This window comes from Sorex fumeus, unplaced genomic scaffold, assembly GCF_029834395.1.
Source record: "Sorex fumeus unplaced genomic scaffold, SorFum_2.1 ptg000191l, whole genome shotgun sequence".
NCBI classification, from domain to species: Eukaryota; Metazoa; Chordata; class Mammalia; order Eulipotyphla; family Soricidae; genus Sorex; species Sorex fumeus.
The window spans coordinates 2,840,215-2,859,501 of NW_026606248.1; the positions used below are offsets into that span (position 1 = coordinate 2,840,215).

The 19,287-nt window shown below is 39.2% G+C and overlaps 1 protein-coding gene across 7 annotated transcripts in view; it reads right to left on the reverse strand.

Annotated features, from left to right (window-relative positions):
- Positions 1 to 19,287, reverse strand: part of MITF (melanocyte inducing transcription factor) — a 251,667-nt gene that overhangs the window by 105,942 nt on the left and 126,438 nt on the right. For 2 of the 7 annotated variants that reach the window (XM_056108014.1, XM_056108013.1), the window contains exon 1: positions 2,927 to 3,023. The exons of the other annotated variants lie outside the window; for them this stretch is intronic. In XM_056108014.1, the coding sequence (XP_055963989.1) occupies positions 2,927 to 2,982 (56 nt within the window). In that variant the 5' untranslated portion in view covers positions 2,983 to 3,023. Of the gene's footprint in view, positions 1 to 2,926; positions 3,024 to 19,287 lie in introns of those variants that run through there. 7 annotated transcript variants of the gene reach the window in all.

The following is a 19,287-nucleotide window of genomic DNA, read 5'->3' on the forward strand; positions in this document are numbered from 1 at the left end:
ATAATCAATGTGTGTATATTTAATAGAATTTTCTCCTCCCCTCAATAGTTGATTTATAGTCAATAGTGAATTGAACATTTTATTTCAATACCTAAAATACATTTGAGAGACAAATACAGGCATTGGATTAATTGTAGTCTCTCAAAAGTTCAAGGAACTATAGTTTGGATAATTTGAAATCTGTGCATTGGAGAAATCCATCCCAGAAAAGGCAGAGAAGGGAGTGGTGAGAGAGAACAGGGTAAGGGGCATGCCCTGGAATCCTATGGTCCTCTGAGCATAACAGGTGTCCCAAAAGCCACCTGAACACCACGTAGTAACCACTTAATCACCATCATCCCATGACCCAAGCAGCTCTGCATTTTTGGGTCCTGATGTTGAACCACAGGACAGTTGGCTAAGAATTATCAGGAAGGTTCCCTGGGTCTTCTGAGTAACACTTGAGAGTAATCCCCCTGCCTCGCTCCCACCCTACACCTCCCCCCACTAAAAAGGAGGGCAGAGTAATAAACACTGTTTTTTTAATTAAGGAATTTAAATGGAAATCCACATAATGAAACAAAAGAGAGCTCTGAAGCCTATACTGTAATCTGTCTCTGTCCTTTCTCAGCTCTATGATTTGAACAGAACTTTTCACCTGATCAATCCTCAAATTTCCCTTCAGCAAAAGTGGAGGTGAAGAAAAGTACCTCTGTCACAAAGCAATTATGGGAATGAAATGTTTTAAAACAACTTAGATATTTAGGTTGGTGGTCAGCACACACATAGACAGGCAAAAGACAATTAACTCTTTTATACTGAGTTTGAATTCCTGAAATGGTATCCTCTGAGCATCTTTCATAGATCAAAACTATGAAAACTTAAGTTAGTATTTAAAAAACCAAAACTCTTAGAATGCTGCCTCTGCTGTGATGTAGCTTTGCTTTCTTAGAGGGAAAACACAAAAGGAACAATTAAGTAGCAGTGTGTGCTTTCTACAAAAGAACAGGCACAAAGAAGTTAATGGGAAACAGCTCATTGAACAAGTTTTGTCAGAGATGTTTGCTTTGAATTTCATTCTAAGGCCACATGAGGGGAGCATGCTTCAATGGAATTTTAGCCAGAAAAATTTTTTAAAAAATCGTTAAGCAAAGTAGTTGAAATTAAGAATTAATCCAGAAATATATTCAAGGATAAAATCACTATTGTTTTTATTTTTCTTAGAATGACACATTTAACTCCTTTATGAAATCCATTAACTTGCTTGATATTAATCATCTTTGAAAACTAGTAAGGTACAGATTTACAGTATATCACAGATACTGTAAGGTAATAGTATGGTACAGATTTACAGGCCCCGAATCACATAGAGTAGTCACCAGGTTCACCAGGTTATAGCTGCTCCAGTTCTTGTTCTCTAACAGTAAAGAATGAAGGCACAGCAACTGAGATGAAATGCCTGCATTTGAGGAGCAGAGGAGCAGAGGTTTCTTAAGCAGTATGCCTGGGAAGCCCGAAAAACCTTCCCCTTTTATATTTTCTTAACTATAGGGGATAGGTGAGCACTTTGCATTGGATTCAAGACAAGCAAGCTAGTAAGAAAAAGGCATTAGGGAAGGGAAGGATGTTTGAGAGAATTTTCTTCTGCACATCCTGAGTCCATTCTCTCTAATATCACTCAACCATATCCCTTCTATCCTTAAATATTACTGTATCAATCATATCTCTATGATCTGATTTACAAAGAATAAATTTATAATATTTCTAGAATAATGGCATTCTAAATACATGATTACATATGCTTTTCATAAAATGCTCTGCTGTTTTAGAGAGATGAGGAATTCAAACTGACTTAATGATAATCTACTAAAGCAAACTCAAAAAACAGCATCAAAAATTAGAAGGCATTTTAAAAGTCACTGTCTGATCTTCTGCAGATGCATTGATTGGCCCTCATGTACTTGAACCAAACTTAAATTTCTGAGCATTTCAATTTTTTTAAGAATCACATTCTAAAAATAGTTCTGCTACATTTAGTATTTTTCCATTATTCTTGCTGTCTTTAAACACACCTTCACAAGCTGCTGAACATAATGCTTTTCTGACTTAATCAGAACCTCTCTCATGACCCAGGAACGTTCAGTAAATAATTATTAAGCTCCAGAGGTGGCTTTGGCATAAGTTGATTTGCTTGAATGGCTATTCACTGAGGGACACAGCTTTTAGTATTGTTTTCCAGGCTTATCACCTATGGTTGAAAGTAAATGTTTAAGGGGGTGGGGAGGGGGAGCTGGCATTCATTATTAATTTTCTCCATTTCAGAATTTATTTGAAACAACCATTTCAAACTTGTTTTTATTTAGACGCCAGGCAGACACTTCTGCTCTCTGGACCTTCTTTTTTCCTCTCAAAGGGAGAAAAATATCACTGTACAGTAATGCAAATGTGATGTCTAATAAAGCAACTGCCACTATTCCAGAAAGGGGGGGAGGGGTGCGAAAGGGGAAAGAAATAAAAAATCTAAAGCCTTTGCAATGGAATAGTTTGAGCAAATACTACTACTAAGCACACCAGTTCTATTCACCCTGTTTTAATCACAACGAAGCCGGGCTGCAGTCTACCTTGTAGTCATAAATCAAGCTCTGCTCTCGGATTTTTCAAACAGTCATGTTTTGGCATTATTCACTCAACACTCGATTTTAAAGGACAAGACAAAGTTAATGGGCTAGCATTTCCATTTCCCCCCCAAATTAGATGTTATCCTTTTCCCATCCACCTACCAGAGGTTACAGCTGAAACTGACTAAAGCCACAACCACAAAGTAGCAGTTTCAGTATTTTTAACTACCAATAAACCCCTCCCAGTCTCTGTCCTCTTTCCCCTTTAAAAATAAAATCGCTCCTCTTAAGTGATCCCAGGATTATTTCCAAAATAAAACTTCACTTACAGATATAAGCTTTCAAAGGAGCAAGGCATGAACATCTGAACTCTAAGCGCCTCCATCTTTTTTTCTTTAAGGTGTTCTGCAAGCCCTTGGCGAAGAGTGAAAGTCAAAGTTAGTTCTGGCACTGGCTGTGTCACTAGGGGTGGCTCCTGATAAGGCCCTGGAAACTCCAATCCAAACACAGCTCATGCCAGAACGGTGCCTGGTGTCAGTCCACAACAGCAGACCTGTTTAATCCAGTACCTACTGTACCTGCAGGATAAAAATGCTGCCTCACACTGCAAAGGGGTCTAAGAGAGGACTCAAGGAAAGTCAGAAACGTAACCCAGGTGAGCACCTCAGGATGCTTATTTCACCTCCCCAAGCACAGGGACTGGTTGAGGCTTGCAGGGATTTCCTGCTACTTGAAGACTTGAAAGGAGAGATCATTTCACATACCAATGAAAGTTTAACACTTAATAGAGCCACAGGATCTAGGAGGCTTGCAGGATGGCTAAAGCCTCCCCTGGGTTTGGGAGGCTGCAGGCAGCATCAGTCCACCACACAACTCTAGCTGCTTTAGCTGTTTTGGATCCATGACTAGCATCTTTGGAAGTGGAGTCTGATAACTGACCACACTACTGCTGAGATTTAGAGATTTACACAGCTAGAGTTCCTTACACTCCAACCCCAAGAATATAAGGAGGGCTGCCCTTGCCCAATCTTGATGAAAGTCAAACACGAACTGCTTCTGATTCTGAGTACCATCTTTTAGGACAAACACATCTTAAGCAATACATCTGTGTAATCTCAGACTGTTAACCAATTAAATTCTAAACACAGACTTACAAGAGGGGGAAAAAGAACATGTTTCGAAAAGACATCTAAAATTCCAACATGACATCAATATTATCGAATACTGATAGAATACCTACAAACTCAGCACTCCAAAGAGTTTATGTAGTAGTTAAATATAAGTATATATCTATTTCTCTTCCACATAATTCAAAGTTCAAGACAAAGACATCTGACATTGTATAGATGTCAGGAGAGTCTCCCAGGAAAGTGACTTCACCTTTTTGTGCCTAAGAGGTTATCACTAAAGTAAATGGCTGGAAAATAATGAAATCTCTGTAAGTCATAGTCAAACTCACTTTTCATGGTGTAACAAAATTACCTTTCATTTCAATTTCTATCTAAAAATAGAAGATATCCAGTCAGGAGCCTCAGACAAGCTATTTCTGGCTGTTGTGTTTTTGTTCCTTTGTTCTTTCATTCACTCTTTCGTTTCATAAACATTTATGGAAAACCTACCGTATCCCAGGCACTGTGTAAACTTTGAGAGTAAGATTCATATTACACAATCACGGTGATATATAATGAAACCCCTAGTAAGTGCTGCAGGAAGCTAGAAAAGTAAGCGTCTTCCAGAAGTCCAGAAGAAAGTTCAGTGGCTTAAAGATGCCAGGTCAAGCGAGAGTCCATAAGCTTAGTCCCTGATGCCATCAAATATGCCAACATGATCCTGACAGCTCTGGGGTCTGGGATTACCAAAAGGGGTGGTGTGTGTGTGTGTGTGTGTGTGTGTGTGTGTGTGTGTGTATGGGGGTGGGGTAAGAAAAGGCTTCTATTAGAAAGAGCACTTCCAGCTGAGAGCTGCGTGGGGTATAACTCCTAAGAAGTACAAGGGATATGGAAGGAAGAGTCTTCCTAACTGTAGAAATAAGAGATGCTAGAACCATGAGGTGAGACGTGAGCAGGAAGGTCCATTATGACTAAAGGAAAGAGAATAAGGAGAAAGTACAGCACCTGTGAGAACAAAGTATTGACCAGAGCAAGACAGCAAAGAACGTGATAGGCCAGCAAAGGGTCACTCATTTGTCAAGGAATGTATATAAACCATTGAGAGAGGGTAAACAGGAAAGTAACAGGTTGAAGCCTATTAGAGTTTTCGGAAACCTTCTCAGGGAGGGGCTACTGCAATAATCCTGGTAGGAGGTGATGATACTTTACTAACAGAAGAAAAGCACTGAGGGAAAAGGAGTAGCATGAAAAGAAATGAAGAAAGGGAGTTATTGATATAACCAGTAAATGAAAGGAACGGAGATGAGACGGGAATTTCAGGTCTCTGATGCAAGCCTGCTGTAATTAACAACCGTCACCAAGTACCAGGCATTGTATGGAACTGGAGTAAACAGATGACTAAGATGCTACACTAGGTCCCTTACTAATCTACCCACCACTCTCCTCCTGCCTTTAACACAGTAGACATAAGAACACGATCTCTGGAATCAACTAATCCAGGTTGAAGAGCACCACTTAAACATTTTGTGATCTTGCATGCTTTTATTAAACTTTCTGTGTTCTAGTTTCTTCACTGTCAAAGGGGAAATGATAAGAGATTATCCCATAGGTTAAATTTAGAAATGGATGTGTTTTGCAGTCTTTAATAAGCACATTTTAAAAATCAGCTTTTATAAGTATGATCTATCACTGATCTCTTCTGCATTCACAGTGACTGACAGAAAACAGAGGGAGGAGAGAAGTGGGAGAGTTAGAAAAACAGATTAGATAGAGTAGTATCATATCTTTAAAGACTTAATTATTGGGGGGAGGGCATACCTGGTAGTGCTCAGGGCTTATTCCTGTCTCTGCATTCAGGGATCACTCCTAATGGGATTAAACAACATATGGTGTGCCCAGGACTGAACCCAGGTCAACAATGTGCAAGGCAAATTCCTTACCTTCTGTACTATTGCTCCAGCCCGAAGGTCTTAGTTATTTTAAAGGCCAATCCAGATTCACTCCCATCCTGGTCCTATTTGAAGCTGCATTAGTTTCAAGGTATGTGAGTAAGATGTAGAACTGAAATCTTATTTTATTATTTGCTTATGCACCCCAAAATTTGTGTCCCCTAGGGCTTTCAAATATGTACCATGAAACTACTGATATCAATCCCAACCACTCTAGCACAGTACATAATGCTCCCTAGCATATTCAGTCCATGACAGTACCTGGTTTATCTGTTTGATTTGGGGCCATACCCAGCAGTGCTTACCCCGGGCTCTACACTCAGTGATCACTCCATACTAAGAGTGATACTTGTGCCAGGGAATTAAACTAAACTCAGGTTGGCTTCATGCAAGTACCATCTCCCTCCTCTCGAACCCAACAAGACCTGAATTTTTATCCCAAATAATCTACCATCAAATAATCGACCACCCCAGTTGCCATCAGTCATTTATGAATGTGCTAAGAAAAATTACTTTCAAGAAACACGTGTTCAAATTATTTGTGTTACTGTAGAAAGATCTGGAATAGGAGTGGGAGCACAGTACAGTGGGTAGGGCATTTGCCTTGCACTCAGCTGACCCAAGTTCAATCCCTAGCATCCCATATGGCCCCCTGAGCCCTCCAGGAAAAATTCCTGAGTGCAGAGCCAGGAGCAACCCCTGACCATCACCAGATATAGTCCCCCCCCCCGCCCACAAACAAACAAAATAAAAAAACAAAGATCTAAAATTGATCCACTTTCTCAAAAAACCTTCTCAGACACAGAAAATGGATGAAAATTGATAAACCTTAACTTAAATGTGCATATCTTCCACATATTCAAAATTCATGAAATATTACATACATCTCCTAATACTAAAATCCCACATCTCAAGTGGTCACCACATTAATTCAATCAATGTCTTCCAAGATGTAGAAAGCATATATGCTTGATTTACCACTGTATCCATAGAAAGTACTAGAAAAAATAGCCCATGGTTAGCACTGTGACACTGTAGCACTGTTGTCCCATTGTTTATAGATTTGTTTAAGCAGGTACCAGTAACGTCACCATCGTGAGACTTGTTACTGTTTTTGGCATATTGAATACGCCACGGGGAGCTTGCCAAACTCTGCCATGTGGGCGGGATATTCTCGGTAGCTTGCCGGGCTCTCCAAGAGGGATGGAGGAATCGAACCTTGGTCAGCTGAGTGCAAGGCAAACATCTTACCCACTGTGCTATCGCTCTAGCCCTGTCCATGGTTAAAATTTAATAAATATATTTAAAATAATCTATGACATGTAAGCCACTCACTCATGCACATTCATACTACCCAAGTTTGTACTTACAGTGTATATACAAATGCATGCTATTTTTGTATAGAGGCACTCATAGTATAACTAAATATATATGGACACATATATTCACAAATTTACACATACATTAAATTTTAACACAAACTAATTACTAGCAGTAAAGATAATGAGAAAAAGTTTTTTAATGAGACATTAACTATAGAAAGAATTACTTGTATCCTACTGCATATATAATTCCACATCGTAACTATTAGCTCTTACCCCAAATTTAAACAGATGAACTGGGCCATTGGAATTCTTGGCTACCTTTCCAAAAATGGTCTTAATTAAAACAGAACTTAAAACTATCAATTATCTGAGTGACAGTAAGTTTTCTCTGGGTACTAAATTTAGGTCTTGGAATCTTCTTGGGAGGAAAAATTCAATCACTATGTTGAACATGTTAGAAAAGAGATAAGAGAGAGGAACTATTATCCTGTCCAAAACTCAGCTGAAGGAAAGCAGAACAAATGTTTTATCATAGTTGGAATTTTATCTTATTTGAGTACTAAATACTCATCCTATTTTCCTAGGGCCCAGGTCTCTGCAGTGTATGTTAATGCAGGAAGAACAGTGGAATCAAAGAGATGTACCCAGAGCCAGAGGTTCTTCATCCTCTTAGCTATTTCTTCAACGCTCTTGAAGGCGTTCCAAGCCGCTCTCTTCCTCCTGCGCAGCTCGGGTGCCAGGTCATTTGTCATGTTGACTTCTCGACCTAGGTACACATAACTGTTGCATACGGAGATGTTGTTCCATTGAGAGCAAATGGTACGTCAGGAACCAAACTGTTTCTCATAAACATTGTCTTTGTGAGATTCGGCTAGAGTCCGGCCTTTCCACACTCAGGATCAAAGTCGGCCAGCATTTGTTCTGCTTGGTTAATGTTTGGTATTATTAGAATGATGTCATCAGCAAAGCGGAGGTGGTGTAGTTGCACTGGATCTTCACTCCCATTCCTTCCCATTCCAGTCCTCACATGATGTTCTTGAGGGTGGCACTGAAGACTTTCGGTGAAATGGTATCACCCTGCCGAACCCCTCTCTTGACATGGATGATCACTTCTTTCTAGAATGGTGAGATCCTGGTAGTGAATCCATAATACAGCTCAAGTAGGATCCTGATGTATTGAGTATGAATGCCTTGATTGGCTAGGGCTTCGATGACCGCTTCAGTCTCAACAGAATCAAAGGTCTTCTTTAAGTCAATAAACGTTAGACAGAGTGGCATCTTGAACTCCCGAGAAACCTCAAAGAGTTTGGTTATCGTGTGGATATGGTTGATCTTGCTGAATCCTTTTTGGAACCTGGCTTGCTCGCATGGTTGTCCTTCATCTAGTGTTCTGCCAATCCTATTTAGGATGATTCATGTGAACAGCTTGTAGATGACAGACAATAGGCAGATCGGGCCATAGTTGCCAATGTCATGGATATCTCCCTTCTTGTACAGTAGGACAGTCCTGCTGGTTTTCCATTGGGATGGAACCTTGCATTCAGACAGGTAGTGTGTGAAGAGCCAAGCCAGCGTATTGATGAGTACTGATGGCACATTCTTCAGATGTTTTCAGGTCTGACCTTGTCTGGGCCAGGTGCTATTCGTTTCTTTACCAACAAAATGGCATGTCAGATTTCCAAAGGGAGAACACTGGGAACAACATATCCACCCTGCAGAATTTGGTATGTGAGCAAGTGGACGTGGCTATCAAAGAGATCTGAGCAGAATTCATGGATAATTTTCTCCATTGCCCTTCTGGAAGATGTGATAGATCATCAGGACATCAGAGGACAGTCATCTTGGTCTTGTAGTTGGCAAAGTACAGGCGGGCATTACGAATGGTTTTCCCGACTTCTGCTGCATCTACTAGCACTGCTGCTCTTCTCTCTTTGAGGTCTTCCTTGATCGCATCTCTGCACTCCTTTGTGAGCTCAGATGTTCGCTCACGGTTGCCTGAGCCATGAGCCAAACCACGATGGTGAATAAGCGCAAGAGTTTTCTAAGACAGGCTGTGTGTGTGTGTGTGTGTGTGTGTGTGTGTGTGTGTGTGGCTATCTCTCTCTTGGCATCCCTCCCGAAGCTGCCCGCTCAGTCAAAGAGGACAGCCTTCCCCAAATAGAGACGGACCAGTCTTTGGTTGAGGGTATACAAGTAGCTGCGCTCCCTGGCTAGAACCTCCAAACAAGCTCTCTCTCCTTCTATATGTTAAACTAAAAATATGTTGGGGGTATGGTGCTGCTAGCAGGTCATTCTGTACCTGTGAGGCGAGTGCATCAGCAGCCTGATGGTGCCTTCAGACTTCCAGATACCCAAAAATTGCTTCCTTGCCAGACCTCAAAAACTTGGGGCATAGATTACCAAGAAAATAAATGGCCAAAAGTTAGGTATGTGGGAGACACACCCACAAACCACTTCTGACTCAGCTATAAAATTGGAGGCAAGATCTCTCTGGTTCCTGATCAAACTGCATAATGGCCTCATAAACAAATCTCGAAACTCAGAGGCTTTTGGCTGAAATGTTTCCAGACCCCACAGTAGGTTACTGTTGCTGGACCACCCCAGAAGGAAAAGGGTGCACCTGCTCCCCCTTGGCGGTTCGGTGGCCGCCATCCTCCAGAAGCCATTGGACAGTCATGTTTGGGCCACAGTGATGAGACATGCGGGGCCTCATGGGAGGGGGGTGGAGCCGGCGCTTTCCTCCCCACCCCAGTGAGACCCCGAGTCACCACCCACGAATGGTTTCCCTGGCTCCTTATCAAGCTGCTTAATGGCCATGATCCCAGAGACTCAGAAACAAATCTCGGAACCCAGTGGCTTTTGACAGAAATGCATCCGTTCCCTGCAGTAGGTTACCAGTGCCGGGCCACCCTAGGTGGGAATAGGTTTCATGCCTTTCACCTGTTCCTCCTGGCCGCTTGGTGGCCGCCATGCTCCAGAGGCCATTGGACGGTCAAGATTGGGCCTGCAGTGACTAGACACGCAGGGTTTCACAGGATGGGGGTGCAGCTGGCCCTTTTCTCCCCATCCCCAATGAGACCCTGAGACGCCACCCACGAACAGCCTCTCTGGCCCCTGATCAAGCTTCTTAATGGCCTTGATCCAACAGACTCAGGAACAAATCTCGGAACCCAGCAGGTTTTGGCAGAAATCCCTCCAGATTTAGTTGTTAAAATTTCAGAATTCCAAAATCGCACGGCCACTATTGTGGCCACGTGACATCATATGTTATTCATAACCAGCAATAGAAAACAAATTGTCTATGGTTGCCTTTTTGGCAGATTCTAATGTTGGGGTAAAATCCCAAATAATAATGGTGGGTCTGGTGTTGATATATTGAATGAAATCAAAGTAGAGAGAGTAATGTGGAAATCATCCGCCCCACAGGTAGGGGGGGGGGGGGGTGTGAGACAGGCGGTATACTGGGGTTTTTGGTGGTGGAAAATAGGCACTGGTGAAGGGACTGGTGTTTCATTGTATGACCGAGACTTAAACCCGAAAGCTTTGTAACTGCTTTCACGGTGATTCAATAAATAAAATTATAAAAAAGGAAAAAAAGGAAAATAAAAGAAAAATATCTCTACCTGTACAGTTTAATTCTTTAAAATACCTGGTGGAATTAAGCATTCAAGGGAAGTCTCTGTATGAGATAATTAAGAGCAATAATAAGTGATTATAAAAATAACTGAAAAAGAACTTTTAGGAATAACATACACATCACCTCTTTTCTCCACATGCCATTATGCTCATATTCTAAGAAAGTCAAGAGCAACCAAAGGCCCTGTGATGCAAGTATTTATTGATGTAAGAGAGATTAATCTCAGTGCTTTGGGAAGGGTGAAAATTAAGATGAAAAGAACACTCACTGCTTTTTGGATACTCTGAAGAGAAATTCAAAAGTTAGGTGCACATGCCTAATAAGTGGGAAGGAAAGACAGTGTCTAATCAATGACTCCTTCACATGGCTTTCCATCTTTCTATTTCTGATGAGGTCCTGTAGATTTCGCCTGTTCCTCTCAGAGAGGTCTTCTGGACCATCCAGTGTGAAGCAGCAATACTCCTTTCTGTCTTCTTGCCCTTGGTGAATGTTACTTTCTTTCCTTCATAACACTTATTTCAATTTGGCGTTCTTCATATTTATTTTCTTCTCTGCAACTTGCTTAATAAATATCTGTTTGCTGGACAACTGGATTGATAAGTGGATAAGTAGAAGTTTAGGGGAAAAAATAAATAAATGAGAACTACAATGAAAAGTATGATTAATTAAAGAAGGAGCTACATGGTATAATTTGAGAGTAAAATTTAATTAATTAGGATTGAGGTCAACAGTGTGGTGCTGATATTCTAGGTTTTGTGGTTGTTGCTGGCGATGTATTTCTTTTGTTTAGGTTTGGTTTGTGGTGGTGCATGATTTGGGAGCATCAATGATGTTCGGAGGTTACTTCTGTCTCTGTTCTTTGAGGTCACTAAATGGTGATCAGAGGAGCAGATGATGCTGGAGATGGAGACAGAGTTCCCACATGCAGAGCCGTACTGCAGCTCTTTAACTTTCTCTCTAGGCCTCAGAGTTGGTCACTCTTTGTTTGGAACCACATCATTGCTAAACAGACTTTACTTTTATAAACACAATACTGTAATAGAGTTATAAAATTCTGATCCAGCAATTCTAATCTAAAACCCTCAAAGCATGACTGGAGGAAAATTTTTGATGATTTCTAATCTGCAGAAATAACTGTTCACGACCACTCAATGTTTCTCTTCCATTATATGCCCATTTTTCCTACAAAGAGCAGATCTCTCTATAACAAAGACATTTACACAGCTTCTCAAAGATGCCTTAATGTGCCTGACACACAATGCAACCCTGTAAGGCTGTAAAGGAGAGGGAAAGACCATTATGGCCCAGGCAAACCAGATCTAGACTCACATAGACATGACTGAAAAACTCTTCAGATGCTTACACAAACATCAAAGATAAAAATTTACATTTTTAATCCATTTCACAAAATCTTAGGATTAAAAAATGTAGTCTAAGAAGCCTCAAATGACTATTTTTATCAATAAGTGAAGAAAGAAAAAGCTGAAATATGAGTATGGACCTCTCAATTAAAATAATCATCAAGACAATAAATACCCTGCTTTCAAATCTCTGCTATTTCAATCTTGCCAGCAGAGAAATGGCGCAGCTCAACAACTAATCTCCAAAAGAATACGATGTCTTGGAATCTTCCATGCAGACCAGTCTGGGCTAACAACTCTGGGCCTTTTCGGAATGGGGGTGGGCAGATTCCCCTTTCTAGCTGAAGGCACAGCAGCTCAAAGCTACACCCAAACCCTTGGAAATAGAAATGGCCTAGCTCCACAACAGGTCCTGACCAAACTGTCAAGTCATCTAATCATTCCAGCTCCATAGCTCCTGGACCATGCAACCACACATGCAGCCATGTGACACCTGCAAATTTCATAACACCATCAGCCCAGTATGATCACAGAAAATCTGATGGGAAAAGCTGCATAAAAGACCACCATGCTCAATGAATGAAAACAGTAACGTAGAAGGCTAAACTAGTACCAACCAGGCCAGTAAATCCTCAATGACTTCAGCAACATTATTGTGAAGATATAATTATCTCAAATTGACTCTTATTGAGAGTTTTGACAATTCCACTTGCCTTTGTGTTGAAACAAATATACGAAGTAAAATTTTTGTGTTTATTAAGGGGGCAGACTCAGGTGGTGGATGAGAACCTGAGGACAATGGTAGAGAGAAGGTCACACTGGTAGTGGAACTGATGTTGGAACACTACCTGAAACAATAATATGAGCAATTTGGTAAATCAAAGTGTTATAATAGTAAAATAAAATCTGCTATTCTCTTAGGAGTCATTGTAAAAGAAATGCCTATTACTATGGTATAGGTGATGCAGAGACTGCTTGTTCTCTATAAAAGGCAATTCAGTATTTGCAGTAAGCAGGTCACAATCTATAATACACCTCAAGTAGGTGAGACAACAAAGAGAGGAAAATTGGTGAAATTATACTGCCTTTTTAATCTTTTAGATTTGAAATTTAATTTAAAAAATGCAATTGACTTTCCTTATATAGGTAACTAAATAGAAAAAGAAAGACTATTGCCATTTGGGAAGGTCTAAAGTCACTATAAATTTTACAATACATAAATTCTTCCACTCTACGATAGCACAGCGGTAGGGCGTTTGCCTTGCACACAGCCAACATGGCCGACCCGAGTTCGATTCCTCCGCCCCTCTCGGAGGCCCGGCCAGCTACCGAGAGTATCTCGCCCGCACGGCAGAGCCTGGCAAGCTCCCCGTGACGTATTCGATATGCCAAACACAGTAACAACAAAGTCTCCAATAGAGACGTTACTGGGCCCGCTCGAGCAAATTCTTCCACATCACGTCTCTAATACTATGATTTCCTCTCAATTTAGTGGCTAATTCCTAACTTGATGAAAAAAATTAAGATTTTTTAAAGCTACAAAATATTTTGTTATTAGATATGACATCCATATATGACAATATCTGTGTTCCTGACTGCTAAGAAAGGTGAATATGCCCTTCCACAAGCTGCCATCTATGAATGAGGTACTAGTGTCGGTGATTCTTTGAATGACTACATCCTTTATGGTCCAAGAATCACTTACATCCTTTATGGTCCAGGGATGTTCTGGGAAAAGTGTACAGAGAGAGAAAGAGAGGGAAGGTGAGGGAAAGAGTGAGGAAAAAAAGGTGGGAGAGTGCTAGATTTTCTAGACAATTCACATAAGTTAATTTCTGTTTTCTAAAAACCAAGTAGTCTGTAGACTTTTTCTTGTGGAAAGTAAATGAATAATTCCACCTTGTGGAATGTGATATGGAAATCAACAAATCAAAGAACATATCTTCAATTTTGAAAGTTATAAGGACCCACAGGGTGGTTTCAAATGTGGGAAGCAAATCATTAGGAAGCTTTCTGCTTTATAAATGAAACACACACACACACACACACACACAAACACACACACAAAAAAATCCCTGATGTCTCTTATGAATACAACAGCACTTCTTTTCTTTTAATTTTTGGTGTATGGGCCACACTGGTGGTGCTCAGAGCTTACTCCTGGCTCTGTGCTCAGGGATCATTCCTAATGGCTCAGGGAATCATATGGATCAAACCTGGGTTGGCTGCATGTAAGGTAAACACCTTCCCTGCTGTCCTCTCTCCAACCTCACAGCTCTTTTTTCCAATTACAGAAAGAATATATTAGGTGCACTGTAGACACACATAGTTCATATTGCAACTTTATCTTACCTTTACCATGAATAAGTCATTTAACTTCTGAATATCAAGATCTTATCCATAAAATGAGGATACTAGTGATACCTATTTAAAGCCTGTCTAATAGATAAACTGTGAAAAGTACTTAGTTCAGTTACTGACTAAAAATTGCACTCAAGCAGTGTTTTGCAAGAAAGAACTTTATTTCCGAATACTGTGCACAATCAAAGTTAGCTGCAAAGCCTCAAGGAAGTATGAGTTTTAGAGCAATAAAACTTGATATTTGGAGGCAACACTGAAGATTCATTCAAAGTTCAAATAAGAAAAACTTCTACAGATATAAAATAAGTTCAGGAAAAGTCTAGAAATTTGGTGGAAATATATTCCTAACAAAAACCTGATGCTGGTACTACCTGTAATTTTTCTGATAATGGACAACACCATGTCTTTTTAGTGGTTGCTTTAGTTACAAATACAGAAAGTTCTAGACCAGAATACCTTCTGCTATGACTCAATGTGCCAATTATGGTTTTAAGTTATCTTTCCACTACACAAACATACCCAGAAGTTAAGCAGGAAATCATGTATTTAAATTTAAAAAATCTAAAAACTCAATTCTCTCTGTGTCCCATCTGTTGAATTTGTGTTAATAGTCAAATTTCTCAAACTCTAAAACCTCTCAATATCCACTCTTATACTAATGATATCCCAGTTCAGTTATGCTGCATAAACAGGATTTAAAATGAGAAAAATAGTATTTCCACAGAAATCCTTCCTGTCTGTTGATTAAATCCAATCAATCATAATAAACTTAATGCACATTAGTGTTCTAATTTACACTGTAGGGAGTCTTGCTTAGAATCAAGTATATATTTATGTTGATAGCAAAATATTAAAATAGCCAATATCTTAATTAACACCTTGTGATTTCAGGTAATACTACCATAAAGTGACATAAAGAAAAATATATATTTGACTAAAAGAATTGTCAGGTGTTCTCTTTCAAAAAGCATATAACAAAGCCACATACTTCTTTCTATGACATTTATTAAGTATTAATTATGCCAAACATTGTAGGCTGGTGATAGGCAAGGCAATGACACAGAATAAGAACCATTCCCATTCAAACTTACCTAGATCCTAGTATAAATTAATATTGGCTCACTATTATTCTGAGTGTGTTGTTAGGGACTAAAGGCAGGAATTCTCATGTTGAGGCAGGTGCTATTCAGCTGAAATACATCACATTACTTTTAAGATATATTTACAAAATCATGAATAAAAGGTAGATGGAAAAAGTATTCTCTATTAAAATACAATCACTCATTTACCAAATATTTATTGGCACACACTGTGCCACAAAAATGGTGTAATATGCTTAACATATATCAGTGATATATATCTAATTCTTAATAGACAAATGTTTTAGGGTTACTCAGAATGATTAATCATTCTTAATTTTAATAGGGAATTTGGAAATTACGTGGGTTTGAAAACTTTTCAATCCATAGTGCTACTACCCCTATTACTAAATGAGTCTGGTTTTTAATATTAGGTTAATGGCCAATATATTTTCATTTCCTAGGCAAGTAATTTGGAGTTTTGAAAAAATAGTAAGATTATGAGTTTATCTCATTGTTTTTAAGTTGACAGAGCCTGGAAAGATAGTTCAAGATAAGACATAGGGCACTTGTCTTTCATATGGTGGACTCAGGTTCTACCTTGAGCATCCCATATGGTCCTGCAAGTCCCTCAAGGAATGACCCCTGAGTAAGCCTGGTGTAAGCATTGCTGGGAGTGTTCCCATCCCCAACACACACACACACACACACACACACACACACACACACACACACACACACACTCTCTCTCTCTCTCTCTCTCTCTCTCTCAATACAGACATCAAAATAAGGCAGCAGGAGACAAAAATTCACAACCACATAACTATACTTCATATGTGCACATCATAACTCATGTTTCATCTTTTTATTTAAATAAATGGAGGGATTAAAAAACATTAATTACTTGTTCAAAGTCAAGATGAGCCATAATTCTCAGAGTTTTAAATACCTCACTCTTCTATATGGTTCCCTTCTAAATTTATGTGATCTATTCAAAAAAATTTTTAAAAAGCAAACATTCTAAAATAGAATTGTGCACTAAAATGATCTCTTTAGCCCTCTGGCCCCAAACCCCACACTAGATTCTGAATTCCATGACACTATAAACCAGGTCTTCTTATTTCATCCCTTCTTTTCTTAGTCAAGCACAAATCCAGACCCAGAGAAGGAACCCAGTACTTGTCAATAAGGTAGCTGAATAATTTATTAATTGGTCAAGGTGCTTTCTTCTGGTCATAATCTACCTTTTAATAAGTAAACAAAGAAAAACCAAAATAAAGCCAATTTCTCTGAACAGTTAGACCACAGTAAATAATGACTTCCACTAAAAGGAAACAAAAAAGAAATATGCAATATTTGTCCTCAAGTGATATAATACTATCAAATGAAAGTCAGATTAAAAAATGAAAAATTACAAGGAGATAAAAAAGAATACCAAGTATAATCTATTCTGATTAACCAAAAAAGATGGAAATGACCAGAAAAGAAAATATTTAATCAAAAAGCCTTCTAGGGGAACAAAGATCATGAAACTTGGGGTAAAAATGATAAAATTCCTTTGGCAAAGATGGCAACTCTTGAGCAAGTTTTCCAAAGGGAGATGATGTTAAATGGAGACATCCAGACTCCACATTAAATAATTATGAATTAAATAGTGAGAAAGGTTCTTTCACGTTTCATTCAACCCAGGAAAAGTCTCTGTTTGATGCTAATATGTTTTTAATGTCTCGACACTTGGCCTTTGTGAAAAAGAAGCTTAGGCTTCATCTCAGTGCCTTTATAGACAATGCACAAAGAAAGAATTCAACAATTTTCTTTCAATTTCATTATATTAATTTTTCAGGTTCTAAATATTGTCATATTTTAGAACAATTCCTTTAGGACATATTTTCAGCTTTTTAGGTCCCTAGATAGTATATGGGGTAAAAGTAATGAAAATAGCAATATCGGACATCAAAAATAAAGAATGTGCCAGTTACCTCCTGCAGAAACAAGATTGAATATGACCCAGAAATAGTGGTCCACTCTACTGCAGTGAGAGTTTAACAGTTACAAAGAAATTCAGTCTGGTGGAGAAAATCACACAGGGTTCTGAAATTATAGTAGGTGGCTGAGTTTAATCACTCCCTAACTGAGGAAAATGAGCATGATTCTCAGATATGACTCCATACAGGAAAAAGGAGGGACTTGCCAAGTTGTACTGAAAATATCACAATGGATGTGACACCAAAGTGCTGTAAACAAGACCTCCATCTAGAAAAATAAAAACAGCAAGGCTGTTAGAACAAACTGACAGGCGTGCTTGATGCCCTGGTCTTAATCTATTATCACCTTTCCTATCCAGCAGGATGTTCCTTCTGTCTATGCTATCTCCTCAGCACAAAGATAGTTTTGGTTTGTTTTCTGTCCCCAAAATTTCTAATAACATATCAAAAGATATTCCTAGTACAGATTTTCTTCTTAGTTGCATAATACTTTCATACACTAGATGGAGCCAACTTTATAATATTTTAGGATTCATGCACAGGCTTTGTGTTGCATTGAAAAAACTAAATTCACACACAGTTACGGTAGATACTGTAGACTACTTATGTACATTTTCATTTAAATTTCTTAATTGGGAGGAAATAAAATTTTCCATTCTGTATATTTTCCATAACTCAATAGAAAATTAATATAAAGCTAATAATAATTCTATGAAACATGCTTAAAATATGTGCATCTTGGGGCCAAAGTGATAATATAGTGGGTAGGATACTTGCCTTGAATGAGCTAACTTAGATTTTTTGTTTTGTTTTTGTAGAACAGATTTTATTTGGAGGGTTTTGAACATGTGGAGGGGAGGGAAAGAGTGAGAGAGAGAGAGAGACAGGAGAGAGACAGTGAGAGAGAGAGTAATGTGCTCAAGGAAAAATGCAGGCTTCTCCAAGGGCAGAGAGCCCCTGCACACATTCCAGCATCAGATATGAAAGTACACATCTCAAGAGGGGAGATGCAGGCAATACATGTGCTTGGGTACCACATGTGCTCAGCCACATGGGCACAAGCAGCAAATGGGCTCGGGCAGCATATGTGCTGCTAACCAGGTTTGATTCTCAGCACTACATGTGATCCCTTAAGATCTGCCGGAAGTGATTCCTGAGCTCACGGTCAGGACTAAATCCTTAGTACTGCCAGTTATAGCCCAAAGGCAAACAAAACACACACACAACACACACACAAACACACATGCACACACATAACACATGTTCATCTTAGACAACCCACTGTTAACATGAATCTGGAAGACTTTTAAATAATTTCCATAATTAGGGTTTTTTTTTAAGCTCGTTTCTTTGGGGGAAACGGAAGCAATTTACAAATATAATGAGTATGATCATACTTCATCAGGCAAATAAAGTCTGCTCTTGAGTAGGAAGGGAATTCAGGCAGGGAAACTTACAGGTTGAGTAGTTTCTAACAAAACAGAGTGAAACTGGTGACAACACACAGCAAAGGAAAAGTTTGATGTCAAGGGTCAGGGACCAGAATTCTGACAAAAAACAGTTGTTTTGAAGTCACCGAACCATGGCTGGGATAGGGTATAGGGAAGCAGGAGCAAAGTTACAGAAGTGATACTCTGCAGAGACTGGTAAGATAGTACAGTAAGTAGGACACTTGCCTTGCATATGGCCATTCTCGAGTTTGTTCTCAAGCATCCTATATGGTCCCACACAGAAGTTATGTGGTTATTTATTTAATAGGCTTTTACTAAATAGTTGGTTTTAGGCATTTTTTTCTATGTGAATTACTCTCCAATTTAACCTTATTTAATCTTTTTCTATGTGAATTACTTTCCAATTTAACCAATTAAAAAATATAGGAATTCG